The sequence below is a fragment of the Fistularia commersonii genome, chromosome 13, assembly GCF_037954325.1.
Source record: "Fistularia commersonii isolate RoL2024-O1a breed Wild chromosome 13, RoL_Fcom_v1.0, whole genome shotgun sequence".
NCBI classification, from domain to species: Eukaryota; Metazoa; Chordata; class Actinopteri; order Syngnathiformes; family Fistulariidae; genus Fistularia; species Fistularia commersonii.
In genome coordinates this window covers 3215047-3235778 of record NC_141296.1, presented here as the reverse complement: position 1 = coordinate 3235778, position 20732 = coordinate 3215047, and the positions used below count along the sequence as shown (strand labels likewise).

Here is a 20732-nt window from a genome sequence, read left to right as displayed (position 1 = left end):
CTATGAATAACAACCATCTGATACCCATGTCACACTGTTAAACTTGCTCACATATGCTGACAAACCTTTGGTGAAAAGGTAGAAAGATAAATGATTTACCTCTTCAGAAGTCTTCCTCCTGTCAGGGAGCACCAGAGTGTTGGCCTGGCTGCCCGGGACTATAGTAGATCCTATACTCATCCTGGGTCCCACTAACATGTAGCGTTTGTCTCCAGATCTGTACTGGATGCTGTGACACAGTGTCCCATCATAGTTGGCGTCTTGTAGATATTTAGAAGTATAGTCCGTGGATTTAGAACACTGCATTGCGATCAACACCACGATACTGATGACAAAGAGCACTGAGACTGAGCCCAAAGTTATCATCAGGTAAAAAGTCACGTTGTCGTCTTCGTTGACTTTGGCCGAACTTTTGACGTCGGAAGCGGCAAAAGCCTCTTTGGGCTCCACGACTTTGACAAACACAGTAGCTGTTGCCGAGAGGGAAACGTTGCCGTTGTCTTTGACCAGTATGACCAGTTTATGCTCGGCCTCGTCCGTCTCCGTGAAGGAGCGCAGCATTCTGATCTGTCCTGTATAGCGGTCCAAAACAAACAGACTGTGCTCAGTGACTTCCTGCAGCGAAAACAGTAACCAGCCGTTATATCCTATATCGGCGTCGTAGGCTCTGACTTTAGTCACCAGGTGTCCTGCGTTCACATTGCGGGGAATCTCCTCCACGCCTTCGGCAGAGCCGTTGGAGCTGAGCGGATACAGGATGACCGGAGGGTTGTCGTTCTGATCCAGAATGAACACCTTCACCGTCACATTGCTGCTCAGTGCTGGACTTCCAGAGTCAGTGGCAACAACTTGGAACTGGAAGGTCTTGAGGCTCTCGAAGTCAAAACTCTTCAGCGCTGAAATCTGTCCGTTCTCCGGATTAATGTTTAAATACGTTGACATTTTTCCTTGACTGTTCTCCTCCCGAGCTATGTGATAACTCAGTGCAGCGTTTTCATTTAAGTCTTTATCTGCAGCAGTAACGGAAAACATTGAGTTTCCCGCAATGTTATTTTCTACCAAGTAAATTTCTATTGGATTCTTGAGAAATTGAGGAGTGTTATCATTTACGTCGGATACCTCAATACTCAAAGTCTTCAATGTGGAAAGAGGAGGCTGACCACAGTCCGTTGCTGTTATTGTTACGTCATATTGCGAAACGGATTCTCGATCCAGAGCAGTTTTAAGAACCAGCGAATACATATTATCTTGATAGGATGGTTTCAGTTCGAATGGGACATTTTCTGAAAGACTGCATATTACTTTGCCATTCAGACCCACGTCTTTGTCTGAAACACTGATCAGAGAAATAACTGTTCCAGGTTTTGAATCTTCAGGTATCATTTTTAAAAGGGGCGTCACTTCTATTTCAGGTTTGTTGTCATTTTCATCAACCACTTTAATAATTACCCTGCAGTGACTTTTCATTGGAGGCTGTCCTTTATCAGTTGCATGAATGTCTACGTAATATACACTGACCATCTCAAAGTCGATTTTGCCCTTAACTTTTATTTCACCAGTGTTTTTATCCATGAAAAACAGATCATTTATTTTTGGGTCAATTTCACTTCCAAAATAGTATTCAATATCTCCATTGGATCCCTCATCCAGATCTACTGCTTTAACCTGGATCACTTTAGTTTCAGTATTCACATTTTCAGCAATGGTTACAGAATATACCTCTTCATCAAATACTGGATTATTATCGTTTGTATCAAGAACATTAACTGTGACGTTCAGGGTTCCTGATCTCGGCGGATTTCCACCATCCACTGCTGTCAGAATCAGGAGATGCTCATTTTGCTTTTCTCGATCCAACAGCTTTTGTAAAACCAAAAATGGTATTTTTTCCACTCCTCGCTCTTGAATTTGTACACTAAAAAACTCATTTTGATTCAGTTTATAAACACGCACCGTATTGATGCCGACATCCGGGTCGCGGGCCGTGGGTAACTGGAAACGGATACCGGGCAGGGTGGACTCCGGGATCTCTAACGTTTTCCCTCCTTCGTTAAAACTGGGCGAGTTATCGTTCACGTCGATGATTTCCACAGCAACGTAGTGTATCTCCATGGGGTTCTCGGCCACCAGCTTGAGGTTGATCACGCACGACGACGTTTTTTCGCACATCTCCTCTCGGTTGATATTTTCACGCACGTACAAGACACCATTGTTCTGGTGGAGTCCGAACGGAACCTCTTCGGTCCCCGACACGATACGAAACCGTCTCTCCTCCAGTGAAATGACGTCCATCCCGAGGTCCTTGGCCACATTTCCCACGACGGATCCCACTTTGACTTCCTCGGCGACCGAGTATTTGATCTGGGCTGAAACGAGCTCCCAACAGCTGAGCGCCGCGTAGAGACAGAGGGCTACCCGCCACTGCCGTGTTCCTCCTCTTTGTCCTCTTGCTCCCATGGTTCCAGTCTATCGTTTCACCCCGACCCACTCGTGGATCACAGAGAGACAGCGGTCTGATCTACGAGCTACAAAGCTAAAAAACAGACCATAATCTTGCGAGGAAAAGACAAAAATCCACAACGGCGACAGCCAACTGTGCTGAAGGCAATGTCTCTTCGACAAAGATCCGAACAAAACCCCGATCGTAAGGGGAAGGGCCAACAGCACGCAGTGCATCACAACTGTACAGTATATGCCGATATGACACTGACACCCTGTGGCTGAGACTCATGATGCTGCTTCTTTGGTCTATTTTCGATTTGAACACAAATCTGCTGTTTTGTTTTGGTTTGGTTTCTATTATTTGCTATGATACAACACAGCTTATCCAGTCATTTCAGAAATCAAATATACAGTACTATCCTATTTTATTGTTGTTGTGTATCTACATATGATTTGAAGTCCATAAATTGTGCAAAAGTAATTCAGTTAAACACTTTATTCTTGGTCTTGTGGCTTATTCATTGGTTTCTCTGTAATATAAATATAATTAACAATAGGGATCATTTCTACGAATAAAAACAATCAATGAATGCAAAACAAAATGTAAAACGGAAATGGATAATTACAATTCTTCAGTTCAAGATGAATGATTAGCAACACATTTCTCAAGTGCAAATTTTTAAAATAACTAAAATGCATACTGTAACTGAGAGGAAACACAACCAGCAGACATTAGATATGTCAACCTACAACAGAAGCCTGATAGTAGATGAATCACATCTAAATTCAAAACAATCTGCCACAGTAGAACAAGATATGACTATGGCTAAAAACCCATGGACAATAAAACATATGTAGAGCTGTGGAGATACATTTCCATGTGTACCTCTCTAAATCAGGTGCGCACAACTGATAATATGCATAAGTCATTCCAAATACTGTGGTACGAACAACAACACGTCTCTAATGTCATGAAAATATAATCACACAAAGTTCCACATTTTTCCCATCCATCCATCTTCTGTCGTTTATCCAGGGTCACAGGGGATGCCTAGCCTATCCCAACTCACATCATGTGAGAGGTAGGGTTCACCCTGGACTGGTCGCCAGTCATTGCAGGGCCACATATACAGACAGACAACCATTCTCTCATTCGGGGCAATCACCCAACACTGTAGGGTGTAGGGTGATTGCAGGGGTGTCAAACATTTGGCCCGCGGGCCGGAACCGGCCTGCAAGGGGATTCGATCAGGTCCACAAGATCATTTGAAAGTGAAAAAATGCATAAAAGATAAGGATTTATTTTTTTAAATTAAGTGCAATTCAAGAATTGTCCGCTGGGGGCGCACTATTTTGGTCAGAGTAGACGACAATCCGCATCTCTGAGACAGACCAATCAGCAGACGTTATCAATGCACCACCTGCTCCTTGTTATGATGTTGTTTTTACCCCCTTCTCTCCCTCCCCGCTACTCCCTCACTAGCCAAAATGTCGCTATCAAAACACAGAAAAGTAGTTAAAGAGTGTAGAATCTCAAAGAAAAATGGACTACATTTTATTTATTTACGGAGACGCACGGGAAACCTTCGAGCTTGTCGCGTTTGCAACAAGTTTCGTTATTCAAGCAATATAATATTCTGCGCCACTACAAGACTCATCAGGGCAAAAAATATGACAGCTTGCAAAGACAACTGAGAAGAGATAAGATTGACGAATTGCTGGCGGGTCGGAGGAAACAGCGTCCACTTTCACCCATAGCTGAGAAATCAGTGAAGCAGCGGTAAAAGCCAGCTAGCTAATTGCTTGCGAAAATGTGCGATTTAATGTTAGTCACCAGCTTCACTACTAAAGAGTATGGTGGAATTCAATTTTCATGCAACTCCGTACATTTTCAGTATGTATTGTATGTGTTTGCATCTTTCATGGATGTAGTTTACACATTTACAGGACAGGTGAATACTTTCTGCCTTACACATTTAATAGCACTCTTTTTAGTTTGTAAGGTGTAGACAAGGATTCAATTTAGATTTTATACGCACATGTGGAAGTGGTTTAAAAATCCCTTTCTTTATAAGTCTCATTTAATCTTAAAGTGCATTACTATATTTTTCAATACCAATTACTTGTTAAAGTTTTGTGCCTTTGTGCGATCAGTGGGATCACATGATCACATGATCAATGACCTTATGAACAACATGTCTTGTGTATAATCAGAATATACCACCACAAATCTCTGCATTATTTCATTTATCCAGAAACTAGGCAATGTAAAACTAAGCCAGCGATGCTTGAATGCATAACGTCATCAAACACCAATGTCTCAGTTTTAGACTTGCTCATGAATGTTCAGCATCTTTTGGTGTAAAGATAGAAAGATAAATGATTTACCTCTTCAGAAGTCTTCCTCCTGTCAGGGAGCACCAGAGTGTTGGCCTGGCTGCCTGGGACTATAGTAGATCCTATACTCATCCTGGGTCCCACTAACATGTAGCGTTTGTCTCCAGATCTGTACTGGATGCTGTGACACAGTGTCCCATCATAGTTGGCGTCTTGTAGATATTTAGAAGTATAGTCCGTTGATTTAGAACACTGCATTGCGATCAACACCACGATACTGATGACAAAGAGCACTGAGACTGAGCCCAGAGTTATCATCAGGTAAAAAGTCATGTTGTCGTCTTCGTCGATTTTGGCCGAACTTTTGACGTCGGAAGCGGCAAAAGCCTCTTTGGGCTCAACAACTTTGACGAGCACGGTAGCTGTTGCCGAGAGGGAAACGTTGCCGTTGTCTTTGACCAGTATGACCAGTTTATGCTCGGCCTCATCCGTCTCCGTGAAGGAGCGCAGCGTTCTGATCTGTCCAGTATAGCGATCCAAAACAAACAGACTGTGCTCAGTGACTTCCTGCAGCGAAAACAGTAACCAGCCGTTATATCCTATATCGGCGTCGTAGGCTCTGACTTTAGTTACCAGGTGTCCTGCGTTCACATTGCGGGGAATCTCCTCCATGCCTTCGGCAGAGCCGTTGGAGCTGACCGGATACAGGATGACCGGAGGGTTGTCGTTCTGATCCAGAATGAACACCTTCACCGTCACGTTGCTGCTCAGTGCTGGACTTCCAGAGTCAGTGGCAACAACTTGGAACTGGAAGGTCTTCACCAACTCAAAGTCAAAACTCTTCAGCGCTGAAATCTGTCCGTTCTCCGGATTAATGTTTAAATATGTTGACATTTTTCCTTGACTGTTCTCCTCCCTAGCTAAATGATAACTCAGTGCAGCATTTTCATTTAAGTCTTTATCTGCAGCAGTCACTGAGAAGATGGCGTTTCCTGCAATGTTATTTTCTACCAGGTAAATTTCAACTGGATTCGTGAGAAAGTGAGGAGTGTTATCATTTACGTCTGATACCTCAATACTCAAAGTCTTCAGTGTGGAAAGAGGAGGCTGACCGCAGTCGGTTGCTGTTATTGTTACGTCATATTGCGAAAAGGATTCTCGATCCAGAGCAGTTTTAAGAACCAACGAATACATATTATCTTGATAGGATGGTTTCAGTTCGAATGGGACATTTTCTGAAAGACTGCATATTACTTTGCCATTCAGACCCACGTCTTTGTCTGAAACACTGATCAGAGAAATCACAGTTCCAGGTTTTGAATCTTCAGGTATCATTTTTAAAAGGGGTGTCACCTCTATTTCAGGTTCGTTGTCATTTTCATCAAGCACCTTAATAATCACCCTACAATTACTCATTGTAGGAGAATGTCCTTTGTCAGTTGCATGGATGTCCAACTTATAAACATCAATTTCCTCAAAGTCAATTTTGCCTTTTACTTTTATTTCACCAGTGTTTTTATCCAACGAAAACAAATCATATATATTTGGATCTACTTCACTTCCAAAATAGTATTCAATATCTCCATTGGATCCCTCATCCAGATCTACTGCTTTAACCTGGATCACTTTAGTTTCAGTGTTGACGTTTTCCGATATTGTCACGGAATATATTTCTTGGTCAAATATTGGAGCGTTATCGTTTGAGTCGAGAACAGTAACTGTAACGTTCAGGGTTCCAGATCTCGGCGGATTTCCACCATCCACTGCTGTCAGAATCAGGCTATGCTCATTTTGCTTTTCTCGATCCAGCATCTTTTGTAAAACCAAAAATGGTGTTTTGTCATCTGCTTTTTCTCGCATGTGAATCGTAAAATATTCATTGTGATTTAGTTTATAAACACGCACCGTATTGATACCAACATCCGGGTCGCGGGCCGTGGGTAACTGGAAGCGTCTGCCGGGGAGGGTGGACTCCGAGATCTCCAACGTTTTCTCTCCTTCGTTAAAACCAGGCGAGTTATCGTTCACGTCGATGATTTCCACAGCAACGTAGTGTATCTCCATGGGGTTCTCGGCCACCAGCTTGAGGTTGATCACGCACGGAGACGTTTTTTCGCACAGCTCCTCTCGGTTGATATTTTCACGCACGTACAAGACACCATTGTTCCCGTGGAGTCCGAACGGAACCTCTTCGGTCCCCGACACGATACGAAACCGTCTCTCCTCCAGTGAAATGACGTCCATCCCGAGGTCCTTGGCCACATTTCCCACGACGGATCCCACTTTGACTTCCTCGACAACCGAGTATTTGATCTGGGCTGAAACGAGTTCCCAACAGCTGAGCGCCGCGTAGAGACAGAGGGCTACCCGCCACTGCCGTGTTCCTCCTCTTTGTCCTCTTGCTCCCATGGTTCCAGTCTATCGTTTCACCCCGACCCACTCGTGGATCACAGAGAGACAGCGGTCTGATCTACGAGCTACAAAGCTAAAAAACAGACCATAATCTTGCGAGGAAATGCAAAAAATTCACAACGGCGACAGCCAACTGTGCTGAAGGCACTGTCTCTTCGACAAAGATCCGAACAAAACCCCGATCGTAAGGGGAAGGGCCAACAGCACGCAGTGCATCACAACTGTACAGTATATGCCGATATGACACTGACACCCTGTGGCTGAGAGTCACGATGCTGCTTCTTTGCTCTTTTTCGATTTGAACACAAAACTGCTGTATGTTTGGTTTGTTTTTTGTTGTTTACTATGATACAACACAGCTTATCCAGTCATTTCAGAAATCAAATATACAGCTAAATCCTATTTTAGGGTATTTGTGTATCTACATGTGATTTGAAGCTCATATGAATTTTGCCAGACAAATTTAATTGAAACTATACAGTCTTGGCCTTGCGGCATATTCCTGGGTTTCTATTTAATAGAAATCTAATTAAAAATAGGGATCATTGGTATGGATAAAAACAATCAATGAATGTAAAAGAAAATTTAAGAAGGTAATGGATAATTACTATTCTTTGGCTTAAGATGAATGATTAGCCCCACATTTCTCAAGTGCAAAATTTCCAAATAACTAAAATGCACACTATAATCGAGAGGAAACACAATCAACAGACAGTAGTTTTATCAACCTACAACAGAAGCTTGATCATAAACGAATCACAACTAAATGCAAAACTATCTGCCACAGTAGAACAAGACATGACTATGGCTAAAAGCCATGGACAATAAAACAAACGCAGTGCTGAGGAGATAGATTTCCATGTTTACCTCCCTAAAAGAGGTGCTCACAACTGATGATATACACAAGTCATTCCAAATACTGCAGTACAAACAACATGTCTCGCATATCAAGAAAATATAATCACACAAAGTACCACATAATTCCCATCCATCCATTTTCTGTTGTTCATCCAGGGTCAACGGGGATGCTGGAGCGTATCCTCGCTCACATCAGGGGAGAGACATCGTTCACCCGGTCGCCAGTCATTGCAGGGACAACCATTCTCTCATTTGGGGCAATTTCCCCCATATTTCAGAATTAACCTGCTACATTCTTTTTTGGCTATCGGAGGAAACCCACTCAGACACAAGGGGAACATGCAAACTCCACACAGAAAGGTCCCCTTGTCTGAATCAAACCAAGGGCAACCATTACCTCAGTTGGAAATCCAGGTTGACATACATAATTGGAATAAAAAGGAATCTAAAGAATCATTCATGATGCACGTGAGGAAAAAAAAAAAACTGTCACAACACAAGATACTGTTGTCATAAATATAGGTGAGTTATCCTGGTCAAAATTGATCTCTATGAGAACGCATCAGTATCTTGACTTTGACCCAACAGTGATGTGATCAGAAGCGGTCCGTGTTCAGCACCACGGACAGAGGAAATCACGAGCTCCTGTCTCAGAGTGGTTGTCAAATTCCGACATTTCCATACGAAAATGACAACTTGGAAACAGTTGTGGAAATATGTTAGCCTTTTGTTGGAGTCTAAACAAGAGAGCATGCTAATTAATATCGTAATTGCATATTTGCTCAAGTCCAGTTGCCATGACAAGAAGAGTTTGACAAGAATTCACCATGACCTGGATGACTGAGCACATCCACAGAGACTAGTCGAAACATAATCTGTAGATGGGAGTTGTGCCCAACGAAAGCACAAGTTTGACAACAGACAAAACACATTTAAATTCCAAAATCCATTTGCCAGAGTAGAATAGCATACAAATATGACTCAAAGCTTTGGACAATTAAACCCATGCTGTGCTGTGAGGATGGATTTCATTGTGTACCTGTGTGAAACAGGTGCCCACAAAAGATGATTTGCATAACTGAAAACAAATACTGCCCTATGAATAACAACCATCTGATACCCATGTCACACGGTTAAACTTGCTCACATATGCTGACAAACCTTTGGTGAAAAGGTAGAAAGATAAATGATTTACCTCTTCAGAAGTCTTCCTCCTGTCAGGGAGCACCAGAGTGTTGGCCTGGCTGCCCGGGACTATAGTAGATCCTATACTCATCCTGGGTCCCACTAACATGTAGCGTTTGTCTCCAGATCTGTACTGGATGCTGTGACACAGTGTCCCATCATAGTTGGCGTCTTGTAGATATTTAGAAGTATAGTCCGTGGATTTAGAACACTGCATTGCGATCAACACCACGATACTGATGACAAAGAGCACTGAGACTGAGCCCAAAGTTATCATCAGGTAAAAAGTCACGTTGTCGTCTTCGTCGACTTTGGCCGAACTTTTGACGTCGGAAGCGGCAAAAGCCTCTTTGGGCTCAACAACTTTGACGAGCACGGTAGCTGTTGCCGAGAGGGAAACGTTGCCGTTGTCTTTCACCAGTATGACCAGTTTATGCTCGGCCTCGTCCGTCTCCGTGAAGGAGCGCAGCGTTCTGATCTGTCCTGTATAGCGGTCCAAAACAAACAGACTGTGCTCAGTGACTTCCTGCAGCGAAAACAGTAACCAGCCGTTATATCCTATATCGGCGTCGTAGGCTCTGACTTTAGTCACCAGGTGTCCTGCGTTCACATTGCGGGGAATCTCCTCCACGCCTTCGGCAGAGCCGTTGGAGCTGAGCGGATACAGGATGACCGGAGGGTTGTCGTTCTGATCCAGAATGAACACCTTCACCGTCACATTGCTGCTCAGTGCTGGACTTCCAGAATCAGTGGCAACAACTTGGAACTGGAAGGTCTTCACTGACTCAAAGTCAAAACTCTTCAGCGCTGAAATCTGTCCGTTCTCAGGATTAATGTTTAAATATGTTGACATTTTTCCTTGACTGTTCTCCTCCCGAGCTAAATGATAACTCAGTGCAGCGTTTTCATTTAAGTCTTTATCTGCAGCAGTCACTGAGAAGATGGCGTTTCCTGCAATGTTATTTTCTACCAGGTAAATTTCAACTGGATTCGTGAGAAAGTGAGGAGTGTTATCATTTACGTCTGATACCTCAATACTCAAAGTCTTCAATGTGGAAAGAGGAGGCTGACCACAGTCTGTTGCAGTTATTGTTACGTCATATTGTGAAAAGGATTCTCGATCCAGAGCAGTTTTAAGAACCAGCGAATACATATTATCTTGATAGGATGGTTTCAGTTCGAATGGGACATTTTCTGAAAGACTGCATATTACTTTGCCATTCAGACCCACGTCTTTGTCGGAGACACTGATTAGAGAAACCACAGTTCCAGGTTTTGAATCTTCAGGTATCATTTGTAAAAGGGGCGTCACTTCTATTTCAGGTTTGTTGTCATTTTCATCGAGCACTTTAATAATCACCCTGCAGTGACTTTTCAATGGAGGCTGTCCTTTGTCAGTTGCATGAACGTCTAAGTTATAAACATTGACTTTCTCAAAGTCAATTTTGCCCTTCACTTTTATTTCACCAGTGTTTTTATCCACTGAAAAAAGTTCATATATCTTTTGGTCAATTTCACTTCCAAAATAATATTCAATATCTCCATTGGATCCCTCATCCAGATCCACTGCTTTAACCTGGATCACTTTAGTGTCAGCGTTCACATTTTCAGCTATGCTTACAGAATATACCTCTTCCTCAAATGTTGGATTATTATCATTTGCATCGAGAACATTGACTGTGACGTTCATGGTCCCTGATCTCGGCGGATTTCCACCATCCACTGCTGTCAGAATCAGGCTATGCTTATTTTGCTTTTCTCGATCCAACATTTTCTGTAAAACCAAAAATGGCATTTTTTCCACTCCTCGCTCTTGAATTTGTACACTAAAATACTCATTTTGGTTCAGTTTATAAACACGCACCGTATTGATGCCGACATCCGGGTCGCGGGCCGTCGGTAAGTGGAATCGAATACCGGGGAGTGTGGACTCCGAGATTTCCAAGGTTTTCTCTCCTTCGTTAAAACTGGGCGAGTTATCGTTCACGTCGATGATTTCCACAGCAACGTAGTGTATCTCCATGGGGTTCTCGGCCACCAGCTTGAGGTTGATCACGCACGGCGACATTTTTTCGCACATCTCCTCTCGGTTGATATTTCCGCGCACGTACAAGACACCATTGTTCTGGTGGAGTCCGAACGGAACCTCTTCGGTCCCCGAAACGATACGAAACCGTCTCTCCTCCAGTGAAATGACGTCCATCCCGAGGTCCTTGGCCACATTTCCCACGACGGATCCCACTTTGACTTCCTCGACAACCGAGTATTTGATCTGGGCTGAAACGAGTTCCCAACAGCTGAGCGCCGCGTAGAGACAGAGGGCTACCCGCCACTGCCATGTTCCTCCTCTTTGTCCTCTTGCTCCCATGGTTCCAGTCTATCGTTTCACCCCGACCCACCCGTGGATCACAGAGAGACAGGGCCCTGATCTACGAGCTACACAGCTGCGACACAGACCATAACCTTGCGAGGAAAAGACAAAAATCCACAACGGCGACAGCCAACTGTGCTGAAGGCACTGTCTCTTCGACAAAGATCCGAACAAAACCCCGATCGTAAGGGGAAGGGCCAACAGCACGGAATGCATCACAACTGTACAGTATATGCCGATATGACACTGACACCCTGTGGCTGAGACTCATGATGCTGCTTCTTTGGTCTATTTTCAATTTGGACACAAATCCCCTGTATATTGTGTTTGTTTTTTATTATTTACTGCGATACAACACAGCATATCGGGTCATTTCAGAGATCAAATATAAAGCAATATCCTATTTTATTGTTGTTGTGTGTCTAAATGTGATTTGAATTTCATGAATTGTGCCAAATTAATTCACTTAAAAGTATTTCGTCCTGGCATGATGGCTCATTCCTCGGTTTCTCTGTAATATAAATATAATTAACAATAGGGATCATTTGTATGTATAAAAGCAATCAATGAATGTAAAACAAAATCTAAAACAGTAATGGATAATTACTATGCTTCGATTCAAGATGAATGATTAGCACCACATTTTTCAAGTGCAAAAATTTAAAACAACTAAAATGCATACTATAATCTAGGGGAAACACAATCAGCATATGGTACTTATATCAACCTACCACAGAAGCCTGATAATAGACGAATCACAACTAAATTCAAAACTCGATCTGCCACAGTAGAACAAGATATGACTATTACTCAAAACCATGGACAATAAAACATATTCAGTGCTGTGGAGATAGATTTCCATTTTTACCTCCCTAAAACAGGTGCTCACAAACAATGCTATGCATAATGATGGCTGGAATGCAAAACCTCCTATCTGCAAATTTTTTCGATTTTGGGTTTTTGCATTGAATAGTGACAACTAAATGTCACATGACAAAAACCTATAGGAATTGACCAAATATTAGGGAAATAACACTTATCTGCATTGTCAGTGGTAAAAATACATGCTATGTATTTCTAAATTATAACATAGAAATATATTCTGTGAACAATAGAATATTCTTGAATATCTTTAACAAAGACCATACTATAATCAAATTCAACGTTTTTTTCATTTCCTGAAAAAAGTGGGTTTTTTTTTCAGATAGGAGGTTATGCATTCCAGCCATCGATAAGTTATTCCAAATACTGCAGTACGAACAAAAACATGTCTCGCATGTCATGAAAACATAAGTGTCACAACACAAGATAGCGATGGCACAAATATAGGCGTGTCATCCTGGTCTTACGTTTTAACTATTAATCCCTATGAGAATGCATCAGTATCTTGTCTGGGACCCTAAAGTGATGTAATCAGAAGCAGTCTGGGATCAGCACCATGGACAGAGGAAACCACAAGCTTCTTTTGCAGAGTGGTTTTCAAATTCCAACATTTCCTTGCAAAAACGAAAACTTGGAAACGGTTGTGGCAACGTGTTAGCTTTCGGTCGGATCTGAACAAAAGAGAATGATAATTAATATAGTTATTGTTTATTCGCTCAAGTCCAGTTGCACTTCTGGAAGATTTCAACAAGAATTCACCATGAACCTGGATGACTGAGAACATTCACACACAGTCTACTAAGAAAATCTGTAGATGGTAGTTGAATGAACCTAAAGTACAAGTTTGACAACAGACAAGAATCATTTATATTCTAAAATCCATTTGCAAGAGTAGAATAGGATACATATATGACTCAAAGCTGAAGGGCAATGAAACTTATTTGGTGCTGTGGAGATGGATTTCATTGTGTATTCTGCATGACAGATGGTGTGCATTACTAAACTAACTAAGCTCATGTATGTTCATCATCTTTTGGTATGTTAGAAAGATAAATAATTTACCTCTTCAGAAGTCTTCCTCCTGTCAGGGAGCACCAGAGTGTTGGCCTGGCTGCCCGGGACTATAGTAGATCCTATACTCATCCTGGGTCCCACTAACATGTAGCGTTTGTCTCCAGATCTGTACTGGATGCTGTGACACAGTGTCCCATCATAGTTGGCGTCTTGTAGATATTTAGAAGTATAGTCCGTGGATTTAGAACACTGCATTGCGATCAACACCACGATACTGATGACAAAGAGCACTGACACTGAGCCCAAAGTTATCATCAGGTAAAAAGTCACGTTGTCGTCTTCATCGACTTTGGCCGAACTTTTGACGTCGGAAGCGGCAAAAGCCTCTTTGGGCTCCACGACTTTGACAAACACGGTAGCTGTTGCCGAGAGGGAAACGTTGCCGTTGTCTTTGACCAGTATGACCAGTTTATGCTCGGCCTCGTCCGTCTCTGTGAAGGAGCGCAGCATTCTGATCTGTCCTGTATAGCGGTCCAAAACAAACAGACTGTGCTCAGTGACTTCCTGCAGCGAAAACAGTAACCAGCCGTTATATCCTATATCGGCGTCGTAGGCTCTGACTTTAGTCACCAGGTGTCCTGCGTTCACATTGCGGGGAATCTCCTCCACGCCTTCGGCAGAGCCGTTGGAGCTGAGCGGATACAGGATGACCGGAGGGTTGTCGTTCTGATCCAGAATGAACACCTTCACCGTCACGTTGCTGCTCAGTGCTGGACTTCCAGAGTCAGTGGCAACAACTTGGAACTGGAAGGTTTTCACCGACTCAAAATCAAAACTTTTCAGTGCAGAAATCTCACCAGTTTCAGGATTTACATTTAAGAAAGATGTCATGTCACCCTTCACCACATCAGCTCTTACAATGTGATAGGTAATCGCCGCATTCTCATCCAGGTCATTATCATTTGCACTTACACTGAGCACTGACGCACCTGGGACATTATTTTCTACCAAATACAGATCATATGGATTCTGGCTAAACTTCGGTTCATTATCATTTACATCTGACACCTGAACGATCAGCGTTCTCATCGTGGAAAGTTGGGGCTCACCGCAGTCAGTGGCTGTTATTATGATGTCATACTGTGACACGGATTCTCGGTCCAAAGGGCCTTTTGTGACGAGAGAGAACATGTTCTCCTCGATGGAAGGGGTCAAATCGAACGGAACGCCATCCGAGATTGAACAAATAACTTTCCCGTTTATGCCCGAGTCTCTGTCCGTTATGCTGATGAGGGAGACGACGGTGCCGGATTTTGAATCTTCAGGGACGACGTTGCGCAGAGACGTCACTTCGATGTTTGGCGTGTTGTCATTCAGGTCGCTTATTTTTATCACAGCTCTACTTTCGGACGTCCAGGGCGGATTACCTTTATCTGAAGCCAATAAATCCACTCTGAAAATCTCAGTGTCCTCAAAGTCCAACGGACCTTTCACTCTAATTTCGCCAGTAACGCTGTCCAACTCAAATGTGTCATAGACCTTTTTCTTGAGTGTTTTCCCAAATGAATATTCAATTTCGCTGTTCAGACCTTCATCCAAATCGGTTGCGTTTATTTGCGTTACCAGAGTCCCAACAGGAGCGTTCTCATTTAAAACCACATTATAAACATCTTTGCTGAACACGGGTCTATTATCATTGGTATCGAGCACCGTGATCTTTAAATCCAGGCTCCCGGTTTTGTGCGGGTTTCCGCCGTCCAGAGCTGTCAGCAGTAAACGGTGTTCCGCTTTCTGCTCCCGATCAAGGGGCTTTTTAAGCTTGAGAAACGGTATCTTATCCTCCTCGCTCTCTCGGACCTCGATGTCGAAGACGTCGTTGGAGCTGAGTTTGTAGGACCGCACGGAAAGGACGCCCACGTCGGGGTCTCTTGCGGCGTGAATCTGGAAATGCGTCCCGGGCGGTATGTGCTCGGCGATTTCCAGCCGCTGCTCGCGTTCAGAAAAGGTCGGGGAGTGGTCATTCACGTCCGTTATTTCCACTCCCACGTAATGTATTTCCAGTGGGTTTTCGACAACGACTTTCAGGTTTACCACACAGGCTTTTGCCGCGCCGCACAGCTCCTCCCGGTCAATCATTTTTCCGACCAGCAGCCCGCCGTTGTTCGGATTCAGCTGAAACAATGCGTGATTCGGACCTGAGACGATACGAAACCGTCTGTCCGTCAGAGTGTTAACATCGAGACCCAAATCCTTGGCGACGTTTCCAACCAGAGATCCCACTTGTACTTCTTCTTGAATAGAATACCTTAGTTGAGCCAAGATCCGCTTTCCGGAGAGCAGAAGCACGATTCCGCAAAGCCACCAGCAGCTCGCCGGGCGCCTTTGTCCTCGCCCTGCCATTATGACGCAAAAAAACAAAAAAAAAAACAAAACACCGATCACAAGTCCAGCAGAATCCGCCTTATCGCATCCACTGCATCATTTAAAATGAGAGATAAAAAGCACCCATTAATCAATATTGATATTCCTTGATGGATTTCGCCCGTGCACCTCACCAGCTTGGGTGATTTCTTTTCATCCGCTCCAGAGATGGGAAGAGCTTCTTAGACAACATCACCGACAGAGATAGACCACACTGACACCGTGTGGACAGTGCACAAGAAACACAAGAATTAGATTCCTTTTTTTTTTTTTTTTTTTGCTTGTTTGTTTAGTCACTGCCCAGAAATGTACAACACACCAACATTGTGATTTGTGTCACAATCAAAATCTGTGATAGTTCTTGTCCAAAAGGTCATACTCATATTTAGGATCTGACCTGGATCAGTGACATTGCTGAAAAGGCACACCAGAGGCTGCATTTCCTAAGGATACTTAGGAGGAACAACCTCTCCTGAAAGCTGCTAATGTCCTTTTATGGCTGCACTGTGGCGTCTGTCCTGAGCTGTGGAAACTCACTGGGGTTCTCCAGCTGCACTGTAGCAGAAAGGAAGGCACAGCAGAGGATCATAAACACTGCCCAAAAAATGATCGTTCTATAACACATGCTGCGTCAAGAGAGCCAACAGCATCCTCAGAGATCCATACCATCCCAGCCACCACCTACTCCAATTATTGCCATCAAGAAGACAGTTTGGGACAATGAAGGCAAAAACAAACAGTTTCAAAAACAGTTTTTACCTCGGAGCGGCCATCGCACTAAATTCAGGACAACCCTGAACACTTGAACCTCGCATACAGTACAATGCAATAATGATAATTATAAAAAATATTAAAAAAATCATAAAAAAAGTCCACTTCACTTTTTACTCTTTACCTTTTTCTTTCTACATACTGATCTTTTTATTCTTCTAGTTGTTTCTATATATTTTTATATTGTTGGTCATATCTCTAACCCAGAGATGCTGCTATTGTTGTATTGATATGTCGTGCTTTTTTTGTGTGTTTTGATTCCACTGAACCTGTGAGCTGCTATCTTTAATTTTCATTGCACTCTGTATTATGAAAATAAAAGGCTTGAATCCTTGAATAATCACACATCCACTCACGGCAACCTTTACCACTCAAAGAGCCATTTGGACCCATTTCTCCACCGGAATCAAAACAACAGGAGCCACACAAACCCTTCCAAATTTAAAATGAATTAACACAGCATATAACATTATATTTTTTTTGCCTTTATGCTATGTATAAACAAAATGTGTTTCTTTTTTTCTTTTTTTTCAATTAACTGCAGAGGAAACAAAATCACATCTCTGAAGGTATTATTTAGATGTCACAAGAGTGCCATAATCTACGAATTTAAAATAACATTTTAAAAATGAATGAACTAAAAGAAAATACATTTTAATTAAATGCTCAATTTTAAAAAGCCATAGGGAGCCGCGGGTTGCTGACCCCTTTTCCTATATGGTCCAGGTTCTACACCCTCATCCAGAGTTGTTGCATTCATTTTAAATAGAACTGTGCCAAGTGGAGTATTTTCCTGTATTTTAATTTTATACATATTCTTGCTCAATAACAGGGAATTGCCATGAATATCAAGAACAATAATGGTAGCATTCAACATGCCACAGTGCTGAGGTTTACCTCCATCAACTTCTCTCACTATCAGTGAATGTTTGTATCTTTCTTCTCGAACAATTTCATCAGCACTAAAAAAGGTATATTTCCCGCTTCACTTTGACGAATATTCACCTCAAAACGTTCATTTGGCGTCGAAGTGTAAGTGCAGATGGAATTGATACCTGGATGCGGATCATGAGCGCTGTGCAGTTGGTTTATTCTTTCTCGGGGAAACCAGGAGCCATCAACCGCTGTCATTATCAGAGTGTTTATTCAAGATACAGAGTGAACATTTTCACTGTCACATGACTGCAAAAATGCTGGCGTGGCACTTACCACAAATATAATCGGGTTTGGACCAGGACTAGATTCAGAGGAAGAGCAGTTAAAATGGTTCAAAGATAAACAGACACCACAGAGCGATAGTTAGTTTAAATGCAGGCGTGTTTATCAAAAATAATTGAAGTAGTTAGAAACAGTAGTAATTACAAATCGGTACCAAACAGACACTTACACAAACGTATCAATAAGTACACAAAACCATGTACATAATCATGCAAAAGATGAGCATCAGTTTCAATCCTTGTTTAAGGAAACAATTAATTTCTTATAGTTCTATTGATTTAACTAGTTTAGTTTCAGTATTTAAACTGAGCTCTGTTTAAATTCTGTTTCAGTCTTTATCCATCATAAGCTCTTTATCAGTTCCTACTTTTAAATATTTAAGCAGTAAGTTATTTTGTTTTAACAGTTAGTTATGTTTCTTTTAAATCAACATTTGTCTATTTTAGTGTGTAGAAATCCAGTATTGCTATTTACTTTCCAATGGCAGGTTATTTCAACTATAGTCGCCACTGAGTTACATTAAGCGTCTAAATTAACCCAATAGGAAATGAACACATTCAATTGCAATAACACTTTAGATTCACGGGTCAACGTATTCAAGATATGCCACATTAAAATAAACAAAGTGAATATACAGTTATATATAATTATATTCTATAGTTATCAAAATCTTGCTACTCAATCAGTCCTTTAGCAAGTAAATGCGAGTTAGCAAGTGAAAGCAAAGCTATCTCTTCTTACGACCGTGTTAAAATCCACTCTCGGTAAACACTTGGAAAAAAAAAAAAACTCAATCGGCTTGCCGTTCAAAATCCACGTTTTCTAAAAGCAGAAGAACAGAATTGTAGAAAAGTTCTCCTACCAATTTCACATCCAGTCGAGTCGAGTTTCTTTTCGTTGGTGTCTCGCCATCAACGATCATATCCACGGACGCATGGACTCCAAACACTTCACCGTTTCTCCGGCTATACAGTCATTAAACTTAGCAAGAAAATGTTCAAAGTAACCACAGTCTAGCGTCATAGAACATGAAATAAAACCTTTGGAAAGATAAAATAAGCGTCAGAAATACTTAATATCTGTTCCCTTCTTTGTTCACTCACTCGATCAACTCGACAGCATAACGTTCCATATCAGTTTTTTTTTTTTTTTTTCATTCTCGTAGCTTCTGGAACGAAATCGCTATCAGCGTTGTGATTGGCTGATAGATCGACCACTTCCTATAGCAACAGTGCTATTAAAGTAAATGACAAAATAATTCACCAACAATATGAAATGATATTTTTAATCCTATTTATCGCATTTAGACATTTACATCAATAATATAACTTTTTAAAAATTATGAAATTCTGCTCAATATTTATTCTAGTATTTATTTACTTATGGCTATCTTCACCTGGGTTACACCACACTTCCTACCTCAATGACAAAAACTTGCTGGGTCACAGGTTTCCCAGGGAGAAGCTTCCTGCAAGGAATTTACGCTGACATCCAGGTCTCCATCTGAAATCGAGATCTAAAAGGGAGGGATTTGAGCAATTCTGAAATTTGGGCACCTCAACAATGACTGTGCATTTCAAGGGGGGTTCGATCCCTGATGTTATACTCTACGGATTTACCTTGGACGCAGCTTTGTCTCTGACACGACTCGGAAATATCTATCCACCAATCTCCCGACATCTAATCTGAGATCTTTGGCTGAATTTCCAGCACTTGTTCCCAATTTAGGTTCTTCTGGAAGGGAGTAGTGCAGCTGAGCAGCGGCTCCACCCAGTGTGTAACACCAAGTCGTGCCATACAGACATGCCCCCCCCCCCACACACACACACACACACCAAGTATTTCAATAAAAATGTTTCCACATTGAGGTGCAAAATAAAGGTCACTATGTAGCATCACTGTGGAAAAAAGGTGGAAAAACACCTTTACTCTTCCATGCACCTTTCCTGCGGGTTTCATGAAACTATCATCCTCTCAAGCAAAACTACTGCGATCATAGAATGTAACAGCACAACCTATTGCTGTTGTCGCAAAGCTGCACAGATCATTCAGAGACATACAGTATCTATACAAATATATATATATATATAGTTTCAAGTTTAGTTTATATGCAGCTGTGTATTGGTGACCATTTAGACGTTTAACGGTTGTCGACGGTTATAAATCATAGGATTCTGAAAATGAGAACATGGTGACATATACAGTAAGTGAACAATCCTAAATCCTTATTTCACCAAATAATAATTCAATAAAAACTAGGATTGTTTTTATTTCACCCGAAAATACTTCCATGTACAAGGTAATGAGAGAACGTCCCACTTTTTTGACTCATGTTCATAGAATGAATGCAACATTTCTGCACCATTCCTGAAAGTCCAATCCAAAAGGTACAATTTGGTTTAGTAAAAATATTTGTGTGTTTGTTCTAATTATTTTTTAGATAATCATCTCTTGAAATATAATCTAAACAGTTATTATGTTTGTTCTTTCCACTGGCTATAACCAAGTTACAATTTTGAATCACAATCCCATTAGCTTCATATTTCTGAAAAGTATTTTATCCATAATTCATCTTGAATCAATAACATTTTTAGTTTTCCTGAGCCACCAATTTGCATAACATAAACGGAAAGAATGCACATTGTCAATCCTGATATAATGAATGCTCTGCTGCAATACACTATAGTGAACCCAGGAAACAATATCCTGGATTTATCCTTTACAGTCACACATTTTTTTGAATTAAATTAAATTAAATTAAATTAAATTAAATTAAATTAAATTAAATTAAATTAAATTAAATTAAATTAAAATTATTTTA

The 20732-nt window shown here is 41.6% G+C and overlaps 1 protein-coding gene and 3 pseudogenes across 2 annotated transcripts; all 4 read right to left on the bottom strand.

Moving 5' to 3' along the window:
* On the bottom strand, positions 1-2457 carry LOC147227570 (protocadherin alpha-8 pseudogene; annotated as a pseudogene).
* A 2331-nt stretch (positions 2458-4788) lies between these two features.
* Positions 4789-7353, bottom strand: LOC147227569 (protocadherin alpha-8 pseudogene; annotated as a pseudogene). Its single transcript, XR_015106997.1, has one exon. The product of XR_015106997.1 is annotated as a protocadherin alpha-8 pseudogene (transcript).
* A 1792-nt stretch (positions 7354-9145) lies between these two features.
* On the bottom strand, positions 9146-11602 carry LOC147227568 (protocadherin alpha-8 pseudogene; annotated as a pseudogene).
* A 61-nt stretch (positions 11603-11663) lies between these two features.
* On the bottom strand, positions 11664-15901 carry pcdh2a9 (protocadherin 2 alpha 9). Its single transcript, XM_086157687.1, has 2 exons — positions 13550-15901; positions 11664-11678 (listed from the first exon to the last, which is right to left on the bottom strand). Exons 1-2 carry the CDS (start codon positions 15899-15901, stop codon positions 11664-11666), a joined length of 2367 nt encoding a protein of 788 aa, XP_086013813.1.
* Positions 15902-20732: the final 4831 nt, after the last annotated feature.

Coding starts and splice junctions, on each gene's coding strand:
- pcdh2a9 (XM_086157687.1), bottom strand. CDS start 15,901: ATGGCAGGGCGAGGACAAAGGCGCCCGGCGAGCTGCTGGTGGCTTTGC.